Consider the following 20,761-nt stretch of genomic DNA (forward strand, 5'->3'; position numbering starts at 1 on the left):
TTTATTTACAGTTATTAATAGATGAGCTCCTTGAGAGATTAAGGAGCAGAAGAGCAAATGGCATTTACATTGCTGTTAGAACGAAAATGAAACCAAAGTTTCTTCACATTGGTTTTTTTAGAAATCCCTTTAAAGATCAGTATTTTTATTAACTGCTTTCTTGAAGCGTTATATTCAAGTGTTTCTTCTTTGCACCAAAAATTATTTAAAACAGGTGTCTGGATGCCTAGGTGGCTCAGTCAGTTAAGCTTCTGCCTTTGGCCCAGGTCATGATCCTAGCGTCCTGGGATGGAGCCCTGCATGGGGCTCCCTGCTCAGCCGGGAGTCCGCTTTACCCTCTGTCCCTTCCCACCATTCATGCACTCTCTCTTTCTCAAATAAATAAATAAATCTCAAAAAGAAAAAGCTGTCTTTTAAGATTTTTTTTTTAATTTTATTTTTAAGTAATCTCTACACCCAACATGGGGCTTGAACTCACAATCCCGAGATCAGGAGTCGCATGCTCCACCGACTGAGCCAGCCAGGCGCCCCTAAATTAGGTGTCTTGATACTTGTTTCTCCAGATTTTTTAATAGGTCTAATGTGTGACCATTGTAAAAATTTAAAGTATTAAAGACATAATTCTCAATTTGTGGACTTCTGTCAAATATATTTAAAATCTGATGTACTTGAAAAAATATAAAATCTATTCTTTTTATAGGGCATATTAGCCTTCGTTTTTATTTTTTTTAAAGATTTTATTTATTTATTTATTTGACAGAGAGAGACACAGCAAGAGTTGGGACACAAGCAGGGGGAGTGGGAGAGGGAGAAGCAGGCTTCCCACTGATCAAGGAGCCCAACGCGGGGCTCGATCCCAGGACCCTGGGATCATGACCTGAGCCACCCAGGCACCCCTAGCCTTCGTTTTTAAACAGGTTTATTTTCTTTTTTAAAAAAATTTATTTATTTATTTGACAGCGAGAGAGGGAACACAAGCAGGGTGAGTGGGAGAGGGAGAAGCAGGCTTCCCTCTGAGCAGGGAGCCTGATGAGGGGCTTGATGCGGGCCTCGATCCCAGGACCCCAGGGTCATGACCTGGGCCAAAGGCAGACGCTCAACCAACTGAGCCACCCAGGCACCTCTAAACAGGTTTATTTTCATTTAAAAGTTTTATGTAGCACTTTTCACAAAGTTTACAGGTGAACATGTAATTTTGAAGTTTTACATGACACTCATTCTTGGAAATGGCATGGTAAGTATTATACATCTTAATTTATATTTTTATTTTATAAAATATTAAATATTAAGCTATTTTGGGACACTGGATGACTCTGTCAGTTAAGCTTCTTGATTTCAGCTCAGGTCATGATCTCAGGGTTGTGGGATCGAGCCCCGTGTTTCTGCTAAAGATTCTCTCTCTCTCTCTCTCTCTCTCTCTCTACCCCTCTCCCCCCCGTTAAAAAAAATACTCGGCTATTTTATTTTCTGTGTGCAAATAGCTTTACATTCAATAAAAATTTTATTAAATAGTGGACTAAGTGTTCCATTTAATCTAGACCAGTGCCTAAGAAACTATACTATCCATTCTACCATTTTCTTAGTGTTAAGAACTCAGTATTCCTTTTGGTGGTCTGCAAAAGAAGTAAATAATATTTCCTCAATTTTTTCTGGCCACTTTTCTAAAAACACTTTTCTTTCTTCACTTTGTAACTTTGAGGATATTTTTGTTCCCACGTGTTTTTTTTGTTTTGTTTTGTTTTTTTAAAGGTTTTATTTATTTATTTGACAGAGAGAGACAGCGAGAGAGGGAACACAAGCAGGGGGAGTAGAGGAGGGAGAAGCAGGCTTCCCGCAGAGCAGGGAGCCCGACCGATGTAGGGCTCAATCCCAGGACCCTGGGATCATGACCTGAGCCGAAGGCAGGCGCCTAATATCTGAGTCACCCACATGGTTTTTTATTGGACCAACTAAACTACCTTTTTTTCTATTAATCAGGCCAGTTTTAACTTAATTTGGAGGAACCATTTAGGACAATCTGACTAAAAATGTTGACATTATTATGTATATAATATTTGCTTTAGGGGACACTGGGGCTACAAACAAGCACTTATCTCCCAGAATCTTTGAAATTGGGGTACATGCAGTATGAGGCCCATCTGACTGCTGATCTGGGAAACAGGCCATATGTTTTAAGAAGCATTGCGCAGGGTTGCCTGGCTGGCTCAGTCAGAGGAGCATGCGACTCTTGATCTCCAGGTTGTGAGTGGGAGCCCCATGTTCAGTATAGAGATTATTAAAAAAAGTAAATAATCTTTAAAAAAAATGCAATGGGCAGAGAAGACAGTGGCTTCTGGAATTACAACAGGAGCTGCTTTGAAATCAAGGTGTTGATGCAATTGTTTCATTTCTCAAGAAGGAACTACTAGTAGCTCCAGACTGAGTAGGAGCAGTGATTTCTTTATTTAATAATAATAGATACTGATTCTTCCAAGTAATAGCATGGGAAAACCTGCTAGTTAGTAAGTGAATAAAGCATGGTTTTGTTTGTTGGTATGTAACGAAATCTGGAAGTACAGAACAGATAGGGTAGATTGCGTGTCACTGGGGTGATTTCAGAGGAGTAGGACTTGAGTTGTATTCACTTGACAGAATCTGTAGAGTAAGTTTGGCATAGTCTCAGAGATGAAGCAGTGCCTGGAAGTCCTGAGAGAGGGGTGACCAGATGGTATGAGGTCACACTGACTAGCTCAGAAAGAGAATGTGTGTTAGGAAAACAGGGGAGTAAAGTAGATTAGAGACAGGGAGTATGCATTTTAGACAGCCGTGAAAGACAGGCAGAAGAGGCTGGATTTAAAGTCGCAGGGATGGGGCGCCTGGATGGCACAGTCAGTTAAGCATCTGCCTTCAGCTCAGGTCATGATCCTGGGATTGAGCCCCATGTCGGCTCCCTGCTCAGCGGAGAGCCTGCCTCTCCCTCTCTCTCTGCCCCTCACCCCGCTCGAGTCTGCTTCTCCCTCTGCTCCTTACTCCACTTGTGCTCTCTCTCAAATAAAGAAAATCTTTAGAAAAAAATAAAGTAGGGAGGCGACAGCCTCACTCAAGTTGGTAGAGTGTGCTTTTTGATCTCGGCGTTGTGAGTTCAAGCCCCACACTGGGTGTGGAGATTACTTAGAAAAATAAAATAAAATCTTTAAAAAATTATAGGGACTACATAGCTACCCTGTCTATGCTTAGGTCTTTCCCCTCTCCCCTGCCACCACAGCCAACACACTGACATACACACACCTGCAACCAAACGGTTAGAATTAATTTAACATCTGACCTACCTCTACCTCTGAAGCTAAGAAAATACCATATGTTAATTAATTGAATTTAAATAAAATAAAATTTTTTAAAAAATGTTCTTAATAGGATAGTTTGTAAAAGACCCAAAATGGAAACATCAAATGTCTGTCTGGAATGGATAAATAATAATTTAATCACCCAATAGAATATAGCATAACAAGGGTAATGAATGAACCACAATACAGGAAACAGCATAGATGATGCTCACAGATGTGATATTGAGAGAAAGAAACCGGACATGATGGAGTATGATTTCACTTCTGTAAAGTCAAAAACATACAAAACTAATCTGTGGTGTTAAAACTTGGAATGTTGAGTATCTCTCAGAGGGGAAGGCGGTGACTAGAAGGGGAACAAGGAAGCTTCTGGAGTTCTAGTGATGCCGTGTTTCTTTGCTGTGACATGGCCATATTCACTTTGCAAGATTCAGTAAGCAATACATTTAGGATCTGTGAACTTGGCTGTGTGTATTTTATACTTTTAAAAAATAGTCTTGCCATAGAATTTTAGTTGACCCCTGAACAAATCTGGGATTAGGAGAACCAGCCTTCCAAGTGGTTGAAAATCTGCATGTAACTTTTGACTCCCCAAAAACTTAACTCCTAATATAGCCTACAGTTGACTGGAAGCCTTACTGGTAACAGTCAACATATATTTTCTATGTTATATGTATTATATTCTGTACTCTTACAATAAAGTAAGCTACTGAAAAGAAAATTTTAACAGAATCTTAAGGAAGAGAAAATACATTTACAGTACTGTACTATAAAAAATAAAAATCCATGTATAAGTGGACCTGTGCAGATCAAACTCATGTTGTTCAAGAGTCAACTATATTATGAAAATTAAACAATTATGGAATCCTTAGAGATGCTCTTGATTTCCGCTCAGGTCCTGATCTCAGGGTCTTGATCTCAGGGTCGTGAGGTCCAGCCCTGTGGGGCTCTGTGCTCAGCAGGGCATCTGCTTGAGGTCCTCTTCCTCTGCCCCCACCACCCGCTTGTCTGCGTGCTCACTCACTCTCTCTCCCTCCCAAATAAATAAATATTAAAAAAAAAAAAGGCATTGAAAGCCCTTTAAATGCCACCTTTGGTAATGAAAATTGAGATCTGTGGCCCTCGTAAAAGTTTTAAGTACATCTAATAATTTTTATTGAAGAGCAAAGTGAAATTAAGTACCAGCTCACCTTGGTGTGAAAGGTTGAACTGTCAGCCCATTCTTAGTAAAACATGTACTCAGAGATTATTGCATATTCTCTTGTTTGACCACTTTCAAGAATTATTATCTAAATTTTTTGTTTGGAAACTACATTTATAGTTGTCATTTTGTCCTTTGCCACCATTATTTTTCAAGTTTTGCTTTCATTTTAGTCTGGAAGAACATTCTATTTCATGTTTATATATATGTGTGAATTTTTTTTAGGTGACTATGAAAGGCTTATATTTTCAAAAGAGTTCTACAGATGAAGAAATAACATTTATATTTCAAGAAAGGGTAAGAAAAATTGTTTAATTATTAAATGAAAAAGGTAGTTTATTTTCTATATATAATAGAACCAGTTTTAAATGACCTTTTATAAGTTATTTTGAGTGGAACCGAGTAAAAAATTACTTAAATGAAACTTACAAACTCCTTTAATCTTATGTGAAAATGGTGCTCCATATTATAGTATAACTATTTTTTAGAGTTGCTTCAGAAGAGTTTTTAGTTTCTCAGGGTGGTGGTATAAAGCATATTAGGAAAACAGAACAACCTTGATAGTCTTATAAGTTGCAAAATTATATTTTATTCAGAATACCACAATAAAGTGACTATTCAGAATACACAATAAAGTGAGTATTCAGATTGTAGCCATATTTCAGAAAATATTTCTCCCATGTTGTAAAATAAAAGTGGTAGAAAGGCATTGTTTTCCACACTAAATTCTGAGCTTTGCAAAATTACCTCATTTGCTAAACTCTAAATTGTCTCTTGTTTTTGCCCACTTTAAAACAGGTAGTAGAATTTTCATATACTGGTGATTGTTTGAAAGGTTTGTAGCAAGCCAAAATCATTCCACTGTCAACTTAGGGCCCAAAACTATGTGCTGTATTTATTTCATGGTAGTAATAAGAATTTCTGGGTCATGAACACAATCCAATTTTTCTGTTATCTTTTACTAACTCCAAAATTAGTTAAGTCAGGAATCAAAATCTCAGACAGCTTGTCTTCTACCATTGAGTCAGGATGAAGGTCTCAGAGGTTTGATTGGCTCTTAGGAAGAATCATTTACAGGTTCATACAATCATGAGTAAAATCTACACATTTATCAATAATATTGAAGATCTTCATAATATCACCAAATAACTATCAAATCTGAAACTTAAAAAGAGATACTCTCAGAGTATTGTATTCAAGTCAAATAAAACAGTGATCTCTTTGATAGGTTGTGGGAGGGGCTACAAAAGTAGCTATGCTTACCCAGCTTTTGATCTAATTTTTGGGCATATCACGAGTTGAGGGGAATATTTTAATTATTGGTACCAGGATATGGTTATTTGGCAGAAGTGATAATATATTTCATAAATAATACAGGTGGGTGACATTGAGTGCCTGAGTGTGAATGATTCTTTGCCTTTGAAGTATATCTAGCTGTGGAATAGTGGGGTAATTAAGATCCTTTAAGTTTGTATTTTGATGCCAAAATCCCTTGGTGCATGCTGAAATGTCTAAGACAGATGTTAAGTAAGGTAAGTTAAATAAAAGATACACAAGTAACACCAAGCAACTTCATCTATAGCATTAAGAAAATTGCAAAATCAGTGAAGGCTATCTGTCATGCGTATAAGGATATCCCTCTATGTGTGAAGATTTGATGCTTTGAGATTATTTAGATTGAAATAAAGTACAGTATTTGTTGCTCTCCTTTTTACCCTAAAAATTTACTACCTACACATATATCCATGTTGGTATCTATACATTTTTAAAATAACTATGGCTTTTTAAACATTTTACCCCCAAATTCCCCTTCCATTGTTTTTATTATATACTATGCGATAATTACTTGTGGCTTTTTCAGTTAAGTTAGCTATAAGATTTGGGGTCTGTTTCATTTTGTTCAATTATGTATGACATTTTTCGTAACAGAAAGGCATGTTCTCAAAGGAATGTGTTATTTGGTTCTAGGAAAATCTTCCTGTTATAGAGGATAACTATGTGAAAGTTCAAGTTAAAGCTTGTGCTCTGAGCCAGATAAATACAAAGGTATGATGCTTTTATTTTGACCAAAAGTCAAATGAGAGTTTCCTGGTATATTTAGTGTACAAATATATAATGATAACTGACTTCTGAGTGCCAAAAAATTAACACCCTTAGAAGACTAAAACAGCTAGGGAAAAAATGTAATGACAGTTTGTGTGTTTCTATATTAAATTATTATCTAACTGACGTCAGACATTTTATATTATTATAGGAAAATGTTTTATCAACTCCTTTACATTGTGAAAGGGTGAGAATTTATAATTACTAAGGCCTATTAGGGAAGAAATTACTTTTTTTTTTTAAGATTTTATTTATTTATTTGAGAGAGAGAGACAGAGAGCACAAGCAGGGAAGGGGCAGGAGAGGAAGAAGCAGATTCCCCACTAAGCAGGGAGCCTGACATGGGGCTCGATTCCAGGCCCTGGGATCATGACCTGAGCCAAAGGCAGATGCTTAACCAACTGAGCCACCCAGGCGCCCCAAGGAAGAAATTACTTTTATAAATATAGTAAAAATAAAACTACAAATCTAATCAGTGGTTTCTTAACTGTTCTGTAGATATTTCTCGTCTTTAGAAAGGGTTCATATTCTTCTTGTCATGTCTCTTTTTCTTTCTCTTGCTCATACTTACACATCCCCAACCTCATACCACCCCACAGTAATCGTCCTTTATTGACAGGAGGTACATGAAAAGTCTTCAAATAGTAAATAAAGTGTGGTTAAACGTGCCATGATAATTAAGCAGGTCCATTTACTCACTTTCATAAAGATTAATACTATAGTTTCATTGGACCCTTAACTTACTGGATTATACTGCCATCATAATTTCTAGGAATCTAAAAGTTTTCTACGATAATCACATTTAGGAAAATCACAGAACAAGGTCATAGGTTTCCACTGGACAACATGAGCATGACTTGCAAAGCAAATTAGTCAGATGCCTAGAAATCCGTTCACCAGAAGTGCTAGTACTTACTACTCCTTGTCTGCCAGGTTCTATGTTCAGACCATCCAAGGTGTTCTTTTTAAAACTATGAAAAATTCATTGAAATCCCCAGTCTCGGCAAATTATCTCCATGTCTAACAGAAAGAAATAGTAAATTAGAGTAAAATCAATTTAATGAAATATTGCCCACCAACATAGTAATGTAAGAAAATTCTGTGGTGGGTGAAGGACCCAGGATGCAATTATTTTGTTGTTGTTGTTGTTTTAAGATTTTATTTATTTATTTGACAGAGAGCAAGAGAGCACAAGCAGGGGGGAGGGGCAGAGGGAGGGGGGAAGCAGGCTCCCCACTGAGCAGAGAGCCCCTGAGATCATGAACCACAGGATGCAGTTGTGACATGATTAAAGCTCTGTAAAAGTCTGCATGAAAGAAATATTGTAGAACACCCAGTATTTCGATAAGCATGTCATAGGAACATCTTGGGAAAAGCATAAAGTTCCACACTGAAAAAGAGCCTTTTCTGGCAGTCAGCTATATCCAGGAGATCGGAAAATTTTTAAATAAAGGAAATACACAGAAGAATTATTTCAATTTATTTTTCTTGTCGTTCCTACAACCCTATATCTTTAAATATGCCTAGCATTTCCAGTATTATTATAAAAGCATAAATGGCAGGAACTTAAACTACAGGTTTATATACACTCTGCCACTTTAAAAGTCAAGTACCTAAATGGTTCAGAACCCAACAAAATACTTACTTCTTAAAAAAATAATTTATCCTTGGGCCACCTGGGCAGCACAGTCGGATGGGCGTCTGACTCGGTTTTAGCTCAGGTCATGATCTCAGGGTTGTGAGATCAAGCCCCACTTCGGGCTCCACACTAAGCACAGAGTCTGCTTGAGATTCTCTCCCTCTCCCTCTGCCCCCCCCAAAATAGATAAATCTTTAAAAAAATAATAACCTATTCTTAAAAAAAAGAAACTCCAATCTGAAATTATATGGCAGTTTCCCTTATGTTATATCCATCACTTTTTCCCACCTGCCCCTTACCTAAGACTTGTGAGAAACGCTCAGATGGTGTCCAAAGATGTTGGAATGGAGAACCTTTTGTTCTTACTGGCTACATCTCCTTTATTCAACAATGTCCTCTCCGAATTCCCTTTGCCCCACCAGAATGAAGTGACTGGTAAAAAGTATTTAGTCAACCAAGAACAGTTTTGGCCATAATTTCCCTTCATACTTGGCAAGTAAAAATGCTAAACAAAGGATGTTACTGGTGATTTGAATAATAATATCCATACATAAATTCTACAGATCAACTAATTACTTAGCAAGCTCTTGGTTTCCTACTATAGAGAGAAACTTATTTTGTGAAGTAATTTGCTTTGTCTTTATTATTTCCTATGGTAGAAACTTACTTTGTGAAGTTACTAACTACAAAAATTAAATCATATTTGCTTTTTCTGTGGTCTGATTTTTGCTCTTGCTTTCCTTATGTATGAGAAAAGGCCAGGATTTATTCTTAACAGTAAACAGTCTTTGTCATGATTTAGCTTTTGGCAGAAATGAAGATGGAGAAGGATTTCTTTCCTGTTGGGAGAGAAATTGCTGGAATTGTGTTAGATGGTAAGTTTATAGACGAAAATATCTGCACTTAATTTCAAAGAGGAATGAATTAAAAAAAATTTTTTTTTAATTAAAAAAGGAATGAATTAAATGGTAGCTAATTGGTTTACCAGTACATAAAATTATGTACATAATTATAAAGAAATGTTTCCCTTTTTTAATTAAAAAGAAAAGTGGAACTTAATTGGTATTTTTTAAATTTTTATTTATGTATTTTTAATTGGTGTTTTATAATTAAAAAAGCTTATTAGAGTTTAATAAATATTTGAGGATTATATATTTAAATCCATGAGTAATCATATTCAATGGAATGACCAATATTGTTCTTTTTATAATGTTTACAAACCATAAATTACTTGTATAGATTGGCTTTGGGCCAAAATTTATAATAGTAACTACATTCACATTCAGTTTTTTAAGTTTGCCTAAAATTGAGCATTTAAAAGCAGTCTGCTCATGCAAAAATGGGTTCTGGAGAGAAATAAGCAGGTAAGATTTTATGATTGCCTTAAATCAAAAAAAAATTTATGTTTTATTTAGTAAATAGTGGTCTTAACTTGCAAGACAGTAATCCTAAATATTTGAGATAATTTGTTTCTAAAAAGACCTACTTTTCATATTCATTGCTAATAGGTAGTTCACGATCAATCAGTACGTTTGCTCTTTCTGCATATGTGAATGAATGAGTATGTAATATGAGTTAGACTGAGTTTTACCTGTGATTTTAATCTGTAATATATTTGACTCTTAATTTCATTTCTTCTTCCTTCTGCTCAGACCGTAGGAAAATAAAAATAAGGATTCTAATCGCCAGAACATGATCATTGTCCTGTCATTTAATTCATTCATTCATTTATACCACATTTAGTGAGCACTTGCTAAGTGCTTGGAATATTAAATGAGACAGAGGCCCTGCCTTCAATGAATTTACTGTCTAGGGGAAAGACAGATACATCCACATGAGCAGATAATTATGAGAGCTCAGAAAAGATCTACCCAGCCCAGCCAGAAGAAACAGGAAAGACTTCTTGGGTACATTAACCAGACACTAAGGAGGAGAATCATACTCGGCACAGAGGATATCATGAACAAAGACAGAAGCAAGTAATAATGTGATATATTATAAGAATTACAGAGTTTGGTGTTGCCAGAGCAAAAGCAAAGTTCTGGGCAGGAGTCAGAGGCAAGATACTTGACAGCAGAGAAACATTTTGACAAGAAAATTCTCCTTTAAAAATAGCAGAATAAAAGAATAAACAAAATATTTTAATAATATGAACACTGATTCCTTACCTCCAGAATATGAGGCAGGAGGGTAGACAAGGGCCAGAGCCATAATGAGCCTCATATGTCATATTGGGTTTTAGGGAAGACTATTGGTGTGGCCATATGAAGGGTTCTTTTGAGGCTGTAGGCAAGAGGACTGGTTAGACTAACAGGCAAGAGATGACGAAGTCCATAACCTAGATAGTGATGACAGAGGTGTGTGTGAAGGAAATGCGGGGGAAGTAAAGTCAGTAGGACTGAATAATTAACGAACAGGAGAATAAAAGCAGGTTTAAGAGCCAGGAGTAATTTACCCGATTCTGGTTAAGATACGAATTGGTGCCACTATTTGAGAAGGGAAAAGGATCTGATTCGGAGGAAGATGGTGAGTTTAGATTTATACTTGTTGAGTTCAAGGTACTTAAGTGACATCTCACTGGAGATGTCTGTCAAGCAATTGTGTGAGTTTAAGCTCAAAGGTAAGAGAGTTCCTGCTAGAAATGTATATATTTGAGAGTTGTCCGCATGTCGTTTGTATTTGAAATCAGAGTTGATGAGCCCACTCAGGGAGAGAATAGAAATGGAGGAGGCCACTCTTTGGAGGACAACTGAAAGGAGTGTGAAGGAAGCCAACCGAAAAGGATCAGAATGATCCCAGGAAGACCGGGATCAACAGCTGAAGGGAAAGGGAAAAGTACAGTGCCTCAGAAGCCAGAAATATTGGGGGATGATGGCACAGGAGGGATCCAAAGAAAGAACAAACTGAAAAGATTTGAAAGTAGGAATATCAAACTTAGAGTTGCTTACGGAGTACCAACAAGCTCTGGAACCGTCTTGCCCATCACCAGCCAAAGAGGCCACTTCCAGATGCCCAGCTTCCTTCCTTCATTGTGTTACCTTAGTTTCATGGTTAACTAGGAATAATAATACCTACGTCATGGGCTAAATGTGATGAAGATCAAATGTGATACTGCAAGTAGGCATTCAACAATGTTTGGGTTTTTCCTTTCCTTTCTTCTTGTTACTCTTTGAACAAAAATATTCTAAAGAATTGGCTGATGGTAGAGGCTCTTTCTCTGTGTGTGCAGAGAAAATGTAACTATCATTTCTATCTAGTTCCAAGAAATTTCTTGACACCGGTCTGAATTTATTTCTAATAATCTCAAATCAAAGTAATTCTATGCATGACTCATACCAGAATCTGCCATTGTATGTCTGAGATCCTGTACCTAAAATAATGTTAGGAGATCGGGCTCACCACAGGAGGTGTGGAAAGCAGTGTAATCATCATAAGAGCTGCAGAGTGGATTATTTTCCTTTATTCCTTCATTCTTAGCTAAATAGACATACTCCTCTGTGGTGTCAACAGCCACATGGCCCAGATTTTCTGGAGAATTGTGTGCAGAATCCAGATTTGAAGTGTCCTACAGTCTTTATTATTGACCATCAAAACATCCTAGAAGTTCTTGGCCTTTTCTCTGAGTTAGTGACTTTTTTATAAACCCATGGATTTATTGTAATAGTTAAGTAAGGGTGGTATTTGATAACCTCACAATAAAAATTGTTAATTTTCTCCCCTCTTTAAGTTGGAAGCAAGGTATCATTCTTTCAACCAGATGATGAAGTCGTCGGTAAGTTATGATTTACAATCCTATTGCAAGTAATCTGTTTTACTGTCATCTCTTCTTTTTCTAAGACAACTATTAATGTTTATTATTGTATGCTTTGTATAGGATACATGTATCCTGATTTTTAAAATCTGCTCACAAATATCCACTGATGAAGAAAATTGGGAGTTTAATCTCAATAGCAGAATATTTAAAACTTTCATAGATAGAAGGATGACCATAGTTGTTACTGTGGTTGGTGCAGCCCTTTCCTGACAGGACCCCAGTCTCTGACTAGACTGAAGATTCTGGAAAACACAGTCGCAGGTCACCTGCTTGAAGACCGCTGACTGACTCGGCTATGTGGAGGCTCCGCTGTCTGTATCCAACTTGCATTTCACAGAGCTGTTCCCTCGCTACACTCATAAAACCAAAAGTTTACTGGAAACCCTTAGTTTATTGGTTATTTTAAAAATCCATAGTGAATACTATTCTGCAAATACATATATTTAAACTATTATATCCTAAACAGTCACAGAAACATAAAACATGACTTTAGTAGTAGTCTTGAAAATTACCATTTCTATATGGAAAATATTCATGGAAGATACTTAAATTTAGAAAATATTTAACTTTATGGAATGCTTGAAGTCATTAAGAACAGATTTACAAGAAGGTTTTCACCAGTTTTTTATGGGATTGCCTTTGACTCGTGTTTTTTTGGGAGAATTTATTATTTCTTTCTTTTTTATTCATCTAAGAAGTCAATGACACTGTGTTACTCAAGAGACCGAAAATAAAATCCGACTAGCATAGAGGAAAATGGGATTTTACTGGAAACATTTTATAGAACCAAACTGTGGGAAGGTAGCTGTGCATCAGAGACAATTTTACTGAGGAGCCCAGGTGTCCCCAAGACTCTGACTTGACTCTGTACATCAGACACCATCTTTACCATCACTGAGAAGTGACAGAAGAGGGAGGAAAAGAAATACAGTACGGGTGATAGAGCATTCATGACAGAAAACGAACAGTCCCCTTCCATACTTCTGAGGTCTCGCCCTTCCCCACGCTAGTAATTACTGGAATCCTCCTCAAAACTCTAGTGAACAAAATATAGACCAATACTTACCAGCATCTCATTAGGAATGAATTCATTATGGGATTGTTTCTCTTAAGTTTCTCCTGTTAATTTCCAGGAATTCTGCCCCTGGATTCTGAAGACCCTGGACTTTGTGAAGTTGTTAGAGTGCATGAGCATTACTTGGGTACGTGCCAGTCTTTTGCAGCTCGTGTAAGTCTTGCATCATTGATGTGTGTGGTGTTTAGTAACCGCGATGTTTTGGCTCTACCTTGTGTAATAAATAACTGTTGGCTGGTCACGTGAACACTGCTAGCTTATATTTAGTATCCATAAAATTAATATTCAGACCAAACAGCATATAGACCTTTAAGTTTCACTTATACTGCAGTGGTAAGAGGTTTAAAAGGTGGTTTCTTTCTTGGCTCAGAGATCATATCCCTGATAGAATTTTTTTTAAACTGAAGGATAGTTGGCATACGATGTTACATTAGTTTCAGGTGGAGAATTTTCTTTTTTACTTCTTATTCTTGGTTATTCCTTGAAACTAAAAATATAAAATCTAGATAATATGTGTAGAGTCTGAGACAGGAAAGAATCAAGAACACTTGTCTTTGGTTTCTATTGCTAATATATTTTGACCAGTTTAGTTTAACTGAAATATTAATTTTTAATTTTTCCTACAGTAATTCTTGACTATTTAAAATAAAATAAACACACACACACACTTTAGGAAACCATAGTGAAAAGATGCTGTATCTCCTTAGTAATCAGGGAAAGGCAAATTAAAACCACTTCAGGATACTGTTAAGCATCCACATGACTGACAAAATTTTATAAAGTCTAACCATTCCAAGTGTTGGCAAGGATGTGAAGCAATGGAACCTTTTATGCACCAGGAGTGTAAATTGATACAAATGCTTTAGAAAAGGGGGCACCTGGTTGGCTCACCCTGTACAGCATTTGACTCTTGATCTCAAGATTATAAATTCAAGCCCCAGGTTGGGTGTAGAGATTACTTAAAGATAAATAAATAGGGGCGCCTGGGTGGTTCATTCATTAAGCGTCTGCCTTCAGCTCAGGTCATGATCCCAGGGTCCTGGGGTTGAACCCCGCATCAGGCTCCCTGCTCAGCAGGAAGCCTGCTTCTCCCTCTCCCACTCCCCCTGCTTGTGTTCCCTCTCTTGCTGTGTCTCTTTCTGTCAAATAAGTAAATAAATCTTTAAAAAAAAAATAAAATCTTAAAAAAATAAAAAGATAATTTAGCATTATCTAAATAAAGGTAATGATGTATATACCCTAGACCTAATAATTCTACTGGTAGTTTTGTACTTCCCATAAACTCAATGTGGACCAGTAGATAAGCACAAGAGTTCCTAATACCATGGTTTATAACTGTGGAATAATAATGGAAACAACCTAAATAAATGTTCTTCACCAGGAAAATGGATAACTAAAGACATTCCTAGAGTGTAATTCAACTGGCAGTGAAAATCAATAAATAACAGCCAAACATATCAAGATGTACGAATTTCATAAACTATTGAGTAAAGAAAGCAAGCTGCAGAAATATACAATGTGATACCATGTATTTTTATAAAGTTCAAAAACATACAAAATTAAGCCTATCTTATTTAAGGATATAAAGAAAACAGGGATGAAAAGTCAGGTGTAGGCTTACCTTTGTTGGGCAGAAGAAGAGGATGTGATCAGAGTGGATCCACAGGACTCTGGTGGTGCTACTAGTCAGCTGTTTCTTATGCTAGGATTTATGTTATTCTTCCGACCTTATCAATAGGTCAACAGGTACTCTTTTGTATTCTTGAACTATTTCATTAAAATTTTTCCTGAGGGGTGCCTGGGTGACTCAGTCATTAAACGTCTGCCTCTTGCTCAGTTCATGATCCCAGGCTCCTGGGATGAGCCCCGCATCGGGTTCCTTGCTCAGCAGGAAGCCTGCTTCTCCCTCTCCCGCTCCCCCTGCTTATGTCCCCTCTCTCGCTGTGTCTTTCTCTGTCAAATAAATAAAATCTTTAATAAAATAAAATAAAATTTTTCCTGAGTTTATTCTTAAATGATACAATCCGTAATCAGACTTTGTGGTAACAGAAAGCCAAATTGGATTTTGGACTATTAAAAATAGTTAAGTTATACATTTGAGTCTATACAGTAATTTGAACTAGGCTAGCAAATCTGTGGCATTTTTTTCTAAAATTGCAAACTGTAAATAGTTTTATTTAACTTAATGACTATGTCTAATATTCCCAAGTAATACTATATTATTTTATTAAAAATTAATTTCAGGGGCGTCTGGCTGGCTCAGTCGGTAGAGCATGCAACTCTTGATCTTGGGGTAATGAGTTTGAGGCCCATGTTGGGGATAGAGTTTACTTAAAATTGATTTCAAAAGGCATTTTTCTGGAAATCTGAGGCCTGTGTATATTAAACCTAGATATGGAGCCAAGTCTGTGTCTTCCTTTGAAAGATAAAGGTCATTTTCAAATACCATGCTATGAAAGTCTCTTATCCATAGCTATTTTGATATTATACAATTTGAAAATTGAGGACCACCACTGGCTTTTTTACACGCAACTATACTATTTTTGACCCCAAAATTTCCTTGAGTCTTATTTCACCTATTCTTTTGAGAACCTTACAACTATGGAGTCAACTGAAACCTTTCATTTGGATTCCCAGGCCTGAGTTTTGACTAAGTCCCCTAAACTAAATTGTTGTAGAAAGTTAACTATTGAAAAAACAATAAAAACAACAAAACAACAAAAAAAGGCCCATTCTTCTTTTCTCTCTTTTTTGTCTCCAAGATTTGGCATGATTTATACATATTTCCATCGTGTATTTATACTTATACACATTTATTTAATAAAATAAATATCTCAGCTTCATTGAGATATAATTTACATACCACACAACTCACCTTTGTAAACCACACAGTTCAGTCAGTTTTAGTATATTCACAAAGTTGATTGACCCTTATCACTAATTTTAGAACATTTCATCACTCCAAAAAGAACCTCCATTCCCACTGACAATTATTCTCCATTTTCCCTCCCAGCTTCTCAAAATGATTATACTTTCTATTGATTTGCTTATTCTGGATATTTCATATACATTAATCTTGTAATATGTGGTCTTTTGTAATTGTCTTAGTTCATTTAGGTCATGTTTTCAAAGTTCATGCATTGTGTAGCATCTATCTATATTTCATTCCTTTCAATGGTTGAATAATACTCTATTGTATGAGCATACCACATTTTGTTTATCCATTCCTCTATGATTAAATAGCAAGGTTGTTTCCACTTTTTTTGGCTATTATGAATAATGCTAATCTGAACATTTGTGTATAAATTTTTGTGTGGATATGTTTTATTTCTCTTGGGTATATACCTAGGAATAGAATTATTGAATCATATAATAACTACATTTAATATTTTGAGAACCTGACAAACCATTTTCAAAATGGCTGCAACATTTTATAATTCCACTAACAATGAATGAGGGTCCCAATTGCTCCTCATCCTCACTACCACTTGTTATTTTCTGCCTTTTTAATTTTAAGCATCCTAGAAGTGATATCGTGTTGTGGTTTTGATTTGTATTTCCCTAATGACTGATGATGTTGAAAATTTTTCATACTTATTGGACATTTGAATATCTTCTTTGGAGAAATTTCTGTTCAGATCCTGTGCCCGGTTTTTAAATTGGGTTGTCTTTTTTATTGTAAATTGTAAGAGTTCCTTATATATTCTAGATAGAAGTTGCTTGTCAGATATAATGACTGTAAATATTTTCTCTCATTCGGGCGCCTGGGTGGCTCAGTTGGTTAAGCGACTGCCTTCGGCTCAGGTCATGATCCTGGAGTCCCGGGATCGAGTCCCACATCGGGCTTCCTGCTCAGCAGGGAGTCTGCTTCTCCCTCTGACCCTCTTTCCCTCTCGTGCTTTCTATCTCTCATTCTCTCTCTCTCAAATAAATAAATAAAATCTTTAAAAAAAAAAAAATATTTTCTCTCATTCTAAAGTTTGCCATTTCATTTTCTTATGGTGTCCTTTAAAGCACAGTTTTTAAAATATTGATGGACTCCAGGTTATTCATATTTTCTTTTGCCCGTTGTGCTTTTAGTATTATTTCTAAGAACCCATTGCCTAAGTTTCCAAATATTTACATCTATGATTTCTTCTAAGAATTTTATAGATTTAGCTCTTACATTTACTTCTGTGATCCATTTTGAGTTAATTTTTGTATATGGTATGAAATAAAGGTCCAACTTTGTTCTTTTTTTGCATGTAGATATCTAGTGTCCCAGAAACATTTGTTGAAGACTCTTCTATACCCACTGAATTGTCTTGACACTCTTGTTCAAAATCACTGACCAGAGACGCCCGGGTGGCTCAGTTGGTTAAGCAGCTGCCTCCAGCTCAGGTCATGATCCCAGGGTCCTGGGATCGAGCCCCGCATTGGGCTCCCTGCTCAGCGAGAGCCTGCTTCTCCCTCCCTCTGCCTGCTTGTGCTCTCTGTCTCTCTATCAAATAAATAAATAAAATCTTAAAAACAAAAAAAACAAAATCAACTGACCATAGATGTATAGATTTACTTTTGGACTCAATCCTATTCGACTGATCTGTATATCTATTCTTATGCCAGTCAAAATGGCCTTGATTACGGTAGCTTTGGAATAAGGTTTTTTTTCTTTTTTTTTTAATTTAAATTCAATTAATTAACATATGATTATTATTAGTTTCAGAGGAAGTGTTCAGTGATTCATCAGTCTTATATAACACCCAGTGCTCATTACATCACATGCCCTCCTTAATGCCCATCACCCGGTTACCCTAGGTCCCCTCCTCTCCCTGCCAGCGACCCTCAGTTTGTTTCCTATAATTAAGAGTCTCTTACGGTTTGTCTCCTTCTCTGATTTCGTCTTGTTTTATTTTTCCCTCCCTTCCCCTATGATCCTATTTTGTTTCTTAAATTCCACATATGAGTGAGATCACATGATAATTGTCTTTCCCTGATTGACTTATTTTGCTTAGCATAATACCCTCTAGTTCCATCCATATCATTGAAAATGGCAAAATTTCTTTTTTTTGATGGCTGAATAGTATTCCATTGTGTATATATATACCACATCTTCTTTATCCATTCATCTGTCAGTGGACATCTGGGCTCTTTCTATAGTTTGGCTATTGTAGACATTGCTGCTGTAAACATTGGGGTACAGGTACCACTTTGGGATCACTACATTTGTATCTTTGGGGTATATACCTATAAAGAACTTATCAAACTCAACACCCAAAGAACAAATAATCCCATCAAGAAATGGGCAGAAGACATGAACAGACATTTCTCCAGAGAAGACATACAAATGGCCAACAGACACATGAGAAAATACTCAACATCACTCGGCATCAGAGAAATACAAATCAAAACCACACTGAGATACCACGTCGCACCAGTCAGAATGGCTAAAATTAACAAGTCAGGAAATGACAGATGTTGGCAAAGATGTAGAGAAAGGGAACCTTCTTACATTGTTGGTGGGAATGCAAGCTGGTACAGCCACTCTGGAAAACATGGCGATTCCTCAAAATGTTGAAAATAGGGGCCCCTGTTTTCACCTACGTGGCTCACCTGGTGGCTAAGCTGGCTAAGCGTCTGCCTTCTGCTCAGGTCATGATCTCAGAGTCCTGGGACTGAGCCCTGTGTTGGGCTCCCTGCTCAGTGGCGAGCCTGCTTCTCCCTCTCCCTCTGCCCCTCCCCCCGCCCACTTGTGCTCTCTGTCTCTCAAATAAATAAAATCTTAAAAAAAAAAAAAGTTGAAAATAGAGCTACCCTACAACCCAGCAAAAAAGACCCATTCTTTTAGGTGTTACTGAATACTGGAGATTTATAAGTTGGACCAGGAGAAAAGCAAATTGGAACATCAGTTTCCTAGCTATAAAGGTTAAATTAAGACAAGCAAACCACACAAATGACCTTTTATTTTCCTACAAATCAGGAGGATTATAGTCCAAAATCCATTAACATATATAAAGAAAATAATTCCAGATATTCCTTGAGAAAAAAAAATACAGTAAAATGTTTCTTTAGAAGAGGAACTTTAAGAATGGCCACTTAACTGTGACCACTTGCCTTTGGGCAAGACAGTGGGCACATTCAAACTAGATAGCCTCTGTTGCAGCTCCAACATTTTGTAAAAGAGGAAATGATTTCAGTATGTTCCCTGAAGATTTGCAGAAGGAAATAATTCAGTTTAGCACAACTATATTTTAGTTTATTTAATTTATTAATTCTTTAGTGATTTTTTTAAATGAAAGTTGAACACTCAGTCATCTTCAGGTAAGTCTCTTCTTTTACCAAACCAAAGAATTAGGTTCCAGACAATTTCCCCAAATGTCTTATTAATCCTGCTACAGTATATTATAGATAAAGTTAAGAAGTTGAGTAAATTGGTTCTTTTGTGCTTTCAGTTCTTAAGCCATTTACGTCAAACATAAAAATAACTTTTTCATTCAAAATTTCATACAAATTTCAGCATTATTTTTTCAAATCTAAGGTAGAAAGAATTAAAATTCTAATTCTTGGGTTTGATATGCTGTTATTGTGATCCCTACCGGCCCTTTTATTTATATTTTTAGTTTTTTATAACATAATAAACAGTTGTTGACCACCTAACACAAAAGCAGGGATCTCAACATTAAACCACATGTTACCATGCAATGTTAGAGCCTTTGATATCTAAATGTAGTTTTACTACTTTTAGCTTTTTTTAAAGGACTACATGTTTGGTTTTTTCTTTTCTTTTCTTTCTTTTTAAGATTTATTTATTTATTTTAGAGACCGGGGAGGGGCAGAGGGAACAAGAAAATCCGAAGCAGAATCTGCTGAGCATGGAGCCAGATGCAGGGCTCGATCTCATGACCCCAAGATCACCACCTGAGCCCCAAGAGTTGGACACTTAACCAACTGTACCACCTGGGCACCCCTACATGTATGATTTCTTAATGAAGGTATAGGTAGTCCCAGTTCCGCCAAAATATAAGTAAACTGTAGGTAACTTGAGTGTGCACTGCTAGAGTAGAGGTGCTTTAGAATCAGACATTCAAATTTATTAGCTATGTGACCCCAGACAAATGAATTACACTGAGCCACATTTTATAATCAAGAAAATTGGGAGAAGAGGTATCTTAAAGAATTTGGTAAGGAATAAAGTACCATGTGTGAGTGATCACCTCGTGCTCTATTTTAATGCCTTGCTTGTCTGAACATTTTCAGCATCTGTGCATGGGTGCTCTGTCCCCCTCTAGATGGCACTAGGTAGCTGGTATGTGCAACCACGTGTGCTGCACCGTTCTCAACTTCAGAGGGAAAATATTTGAAAGAGCTGGTCAAGACTACGAAAGTGTTATAAAGTTGATTTTAGGTAAAACGAGAAAGGATTGCTTTTACTGGGAAAACAATCACATTTGGTGTACAAAATCTAAAAATTAAAGAATTAGATGTATTAAGGAATAGCTTCGTGGTCAGATAGTGCTCTTTAAGCTATATTAGGAGTTTGCATTTTGTTTCAAGTGCAGTGGAAAGCCATTGATGAACTGAGCCAACATCAAGGGTCAGTCGACTGGGACACCCAGGCGCCCTGCCATTG

General features: G+C 36.6%; 1 protein-coding gene across 6 annotated transcripts in view; it reads left to right on the forward strand.

Moving 5' to 3' along the window:
• CRYZL1 (crystallin zeta like 1) overlaps positions 1–20,761 on the forward strand; it is a 36,850-nt gene that overhangs the window by 4,748 nt on the left and 11,341 nt on the right. For all 6 annotated transcript variants that reach the window (XM_073891130.1, XM_073891135.1, XM_073891136.1 and 3 more), the window contains 5 exons: positions 4,750–4,821; positions 6,493–6,570; positions 9,069–9,141; positions 11,994–12,038; positions 13,214–13,282. In XM_073891130.1, coding sequence (XP_073747231.1) covers positions 4,750–4,821; positions 6,493–6,570; positions 9,069–9,141; positions 11,994–12,038; positions 13,214–13,282 — 337 coding nt within the window. The remainder of the gene's footprint in view (positions 1–4,749; positions 4,822–6,492; positions 6,571–9,068; positions 9,142–11,993; positions 12,039–13,213; positions 13,283–20,761) is intronic.

This window comes from Callorhinus ursinus, unplaced genomic scaffold (genome assembly GCF_003265705.2).
Source record: "Callorhinus ursinus isolate GAN/ISIS: 27379988/994484 unplaced genomic scaffold, GSC_fseal_2.0 scaffold1, whole genome shotgun sequence".
In the NCBI taxonomy this organism is placed as follows: Eukaryota; Metazoa; Chordata; class Mammalia; order Carnivora; family Otariidae; genus Callorhinus; species Callorhinus ursinus.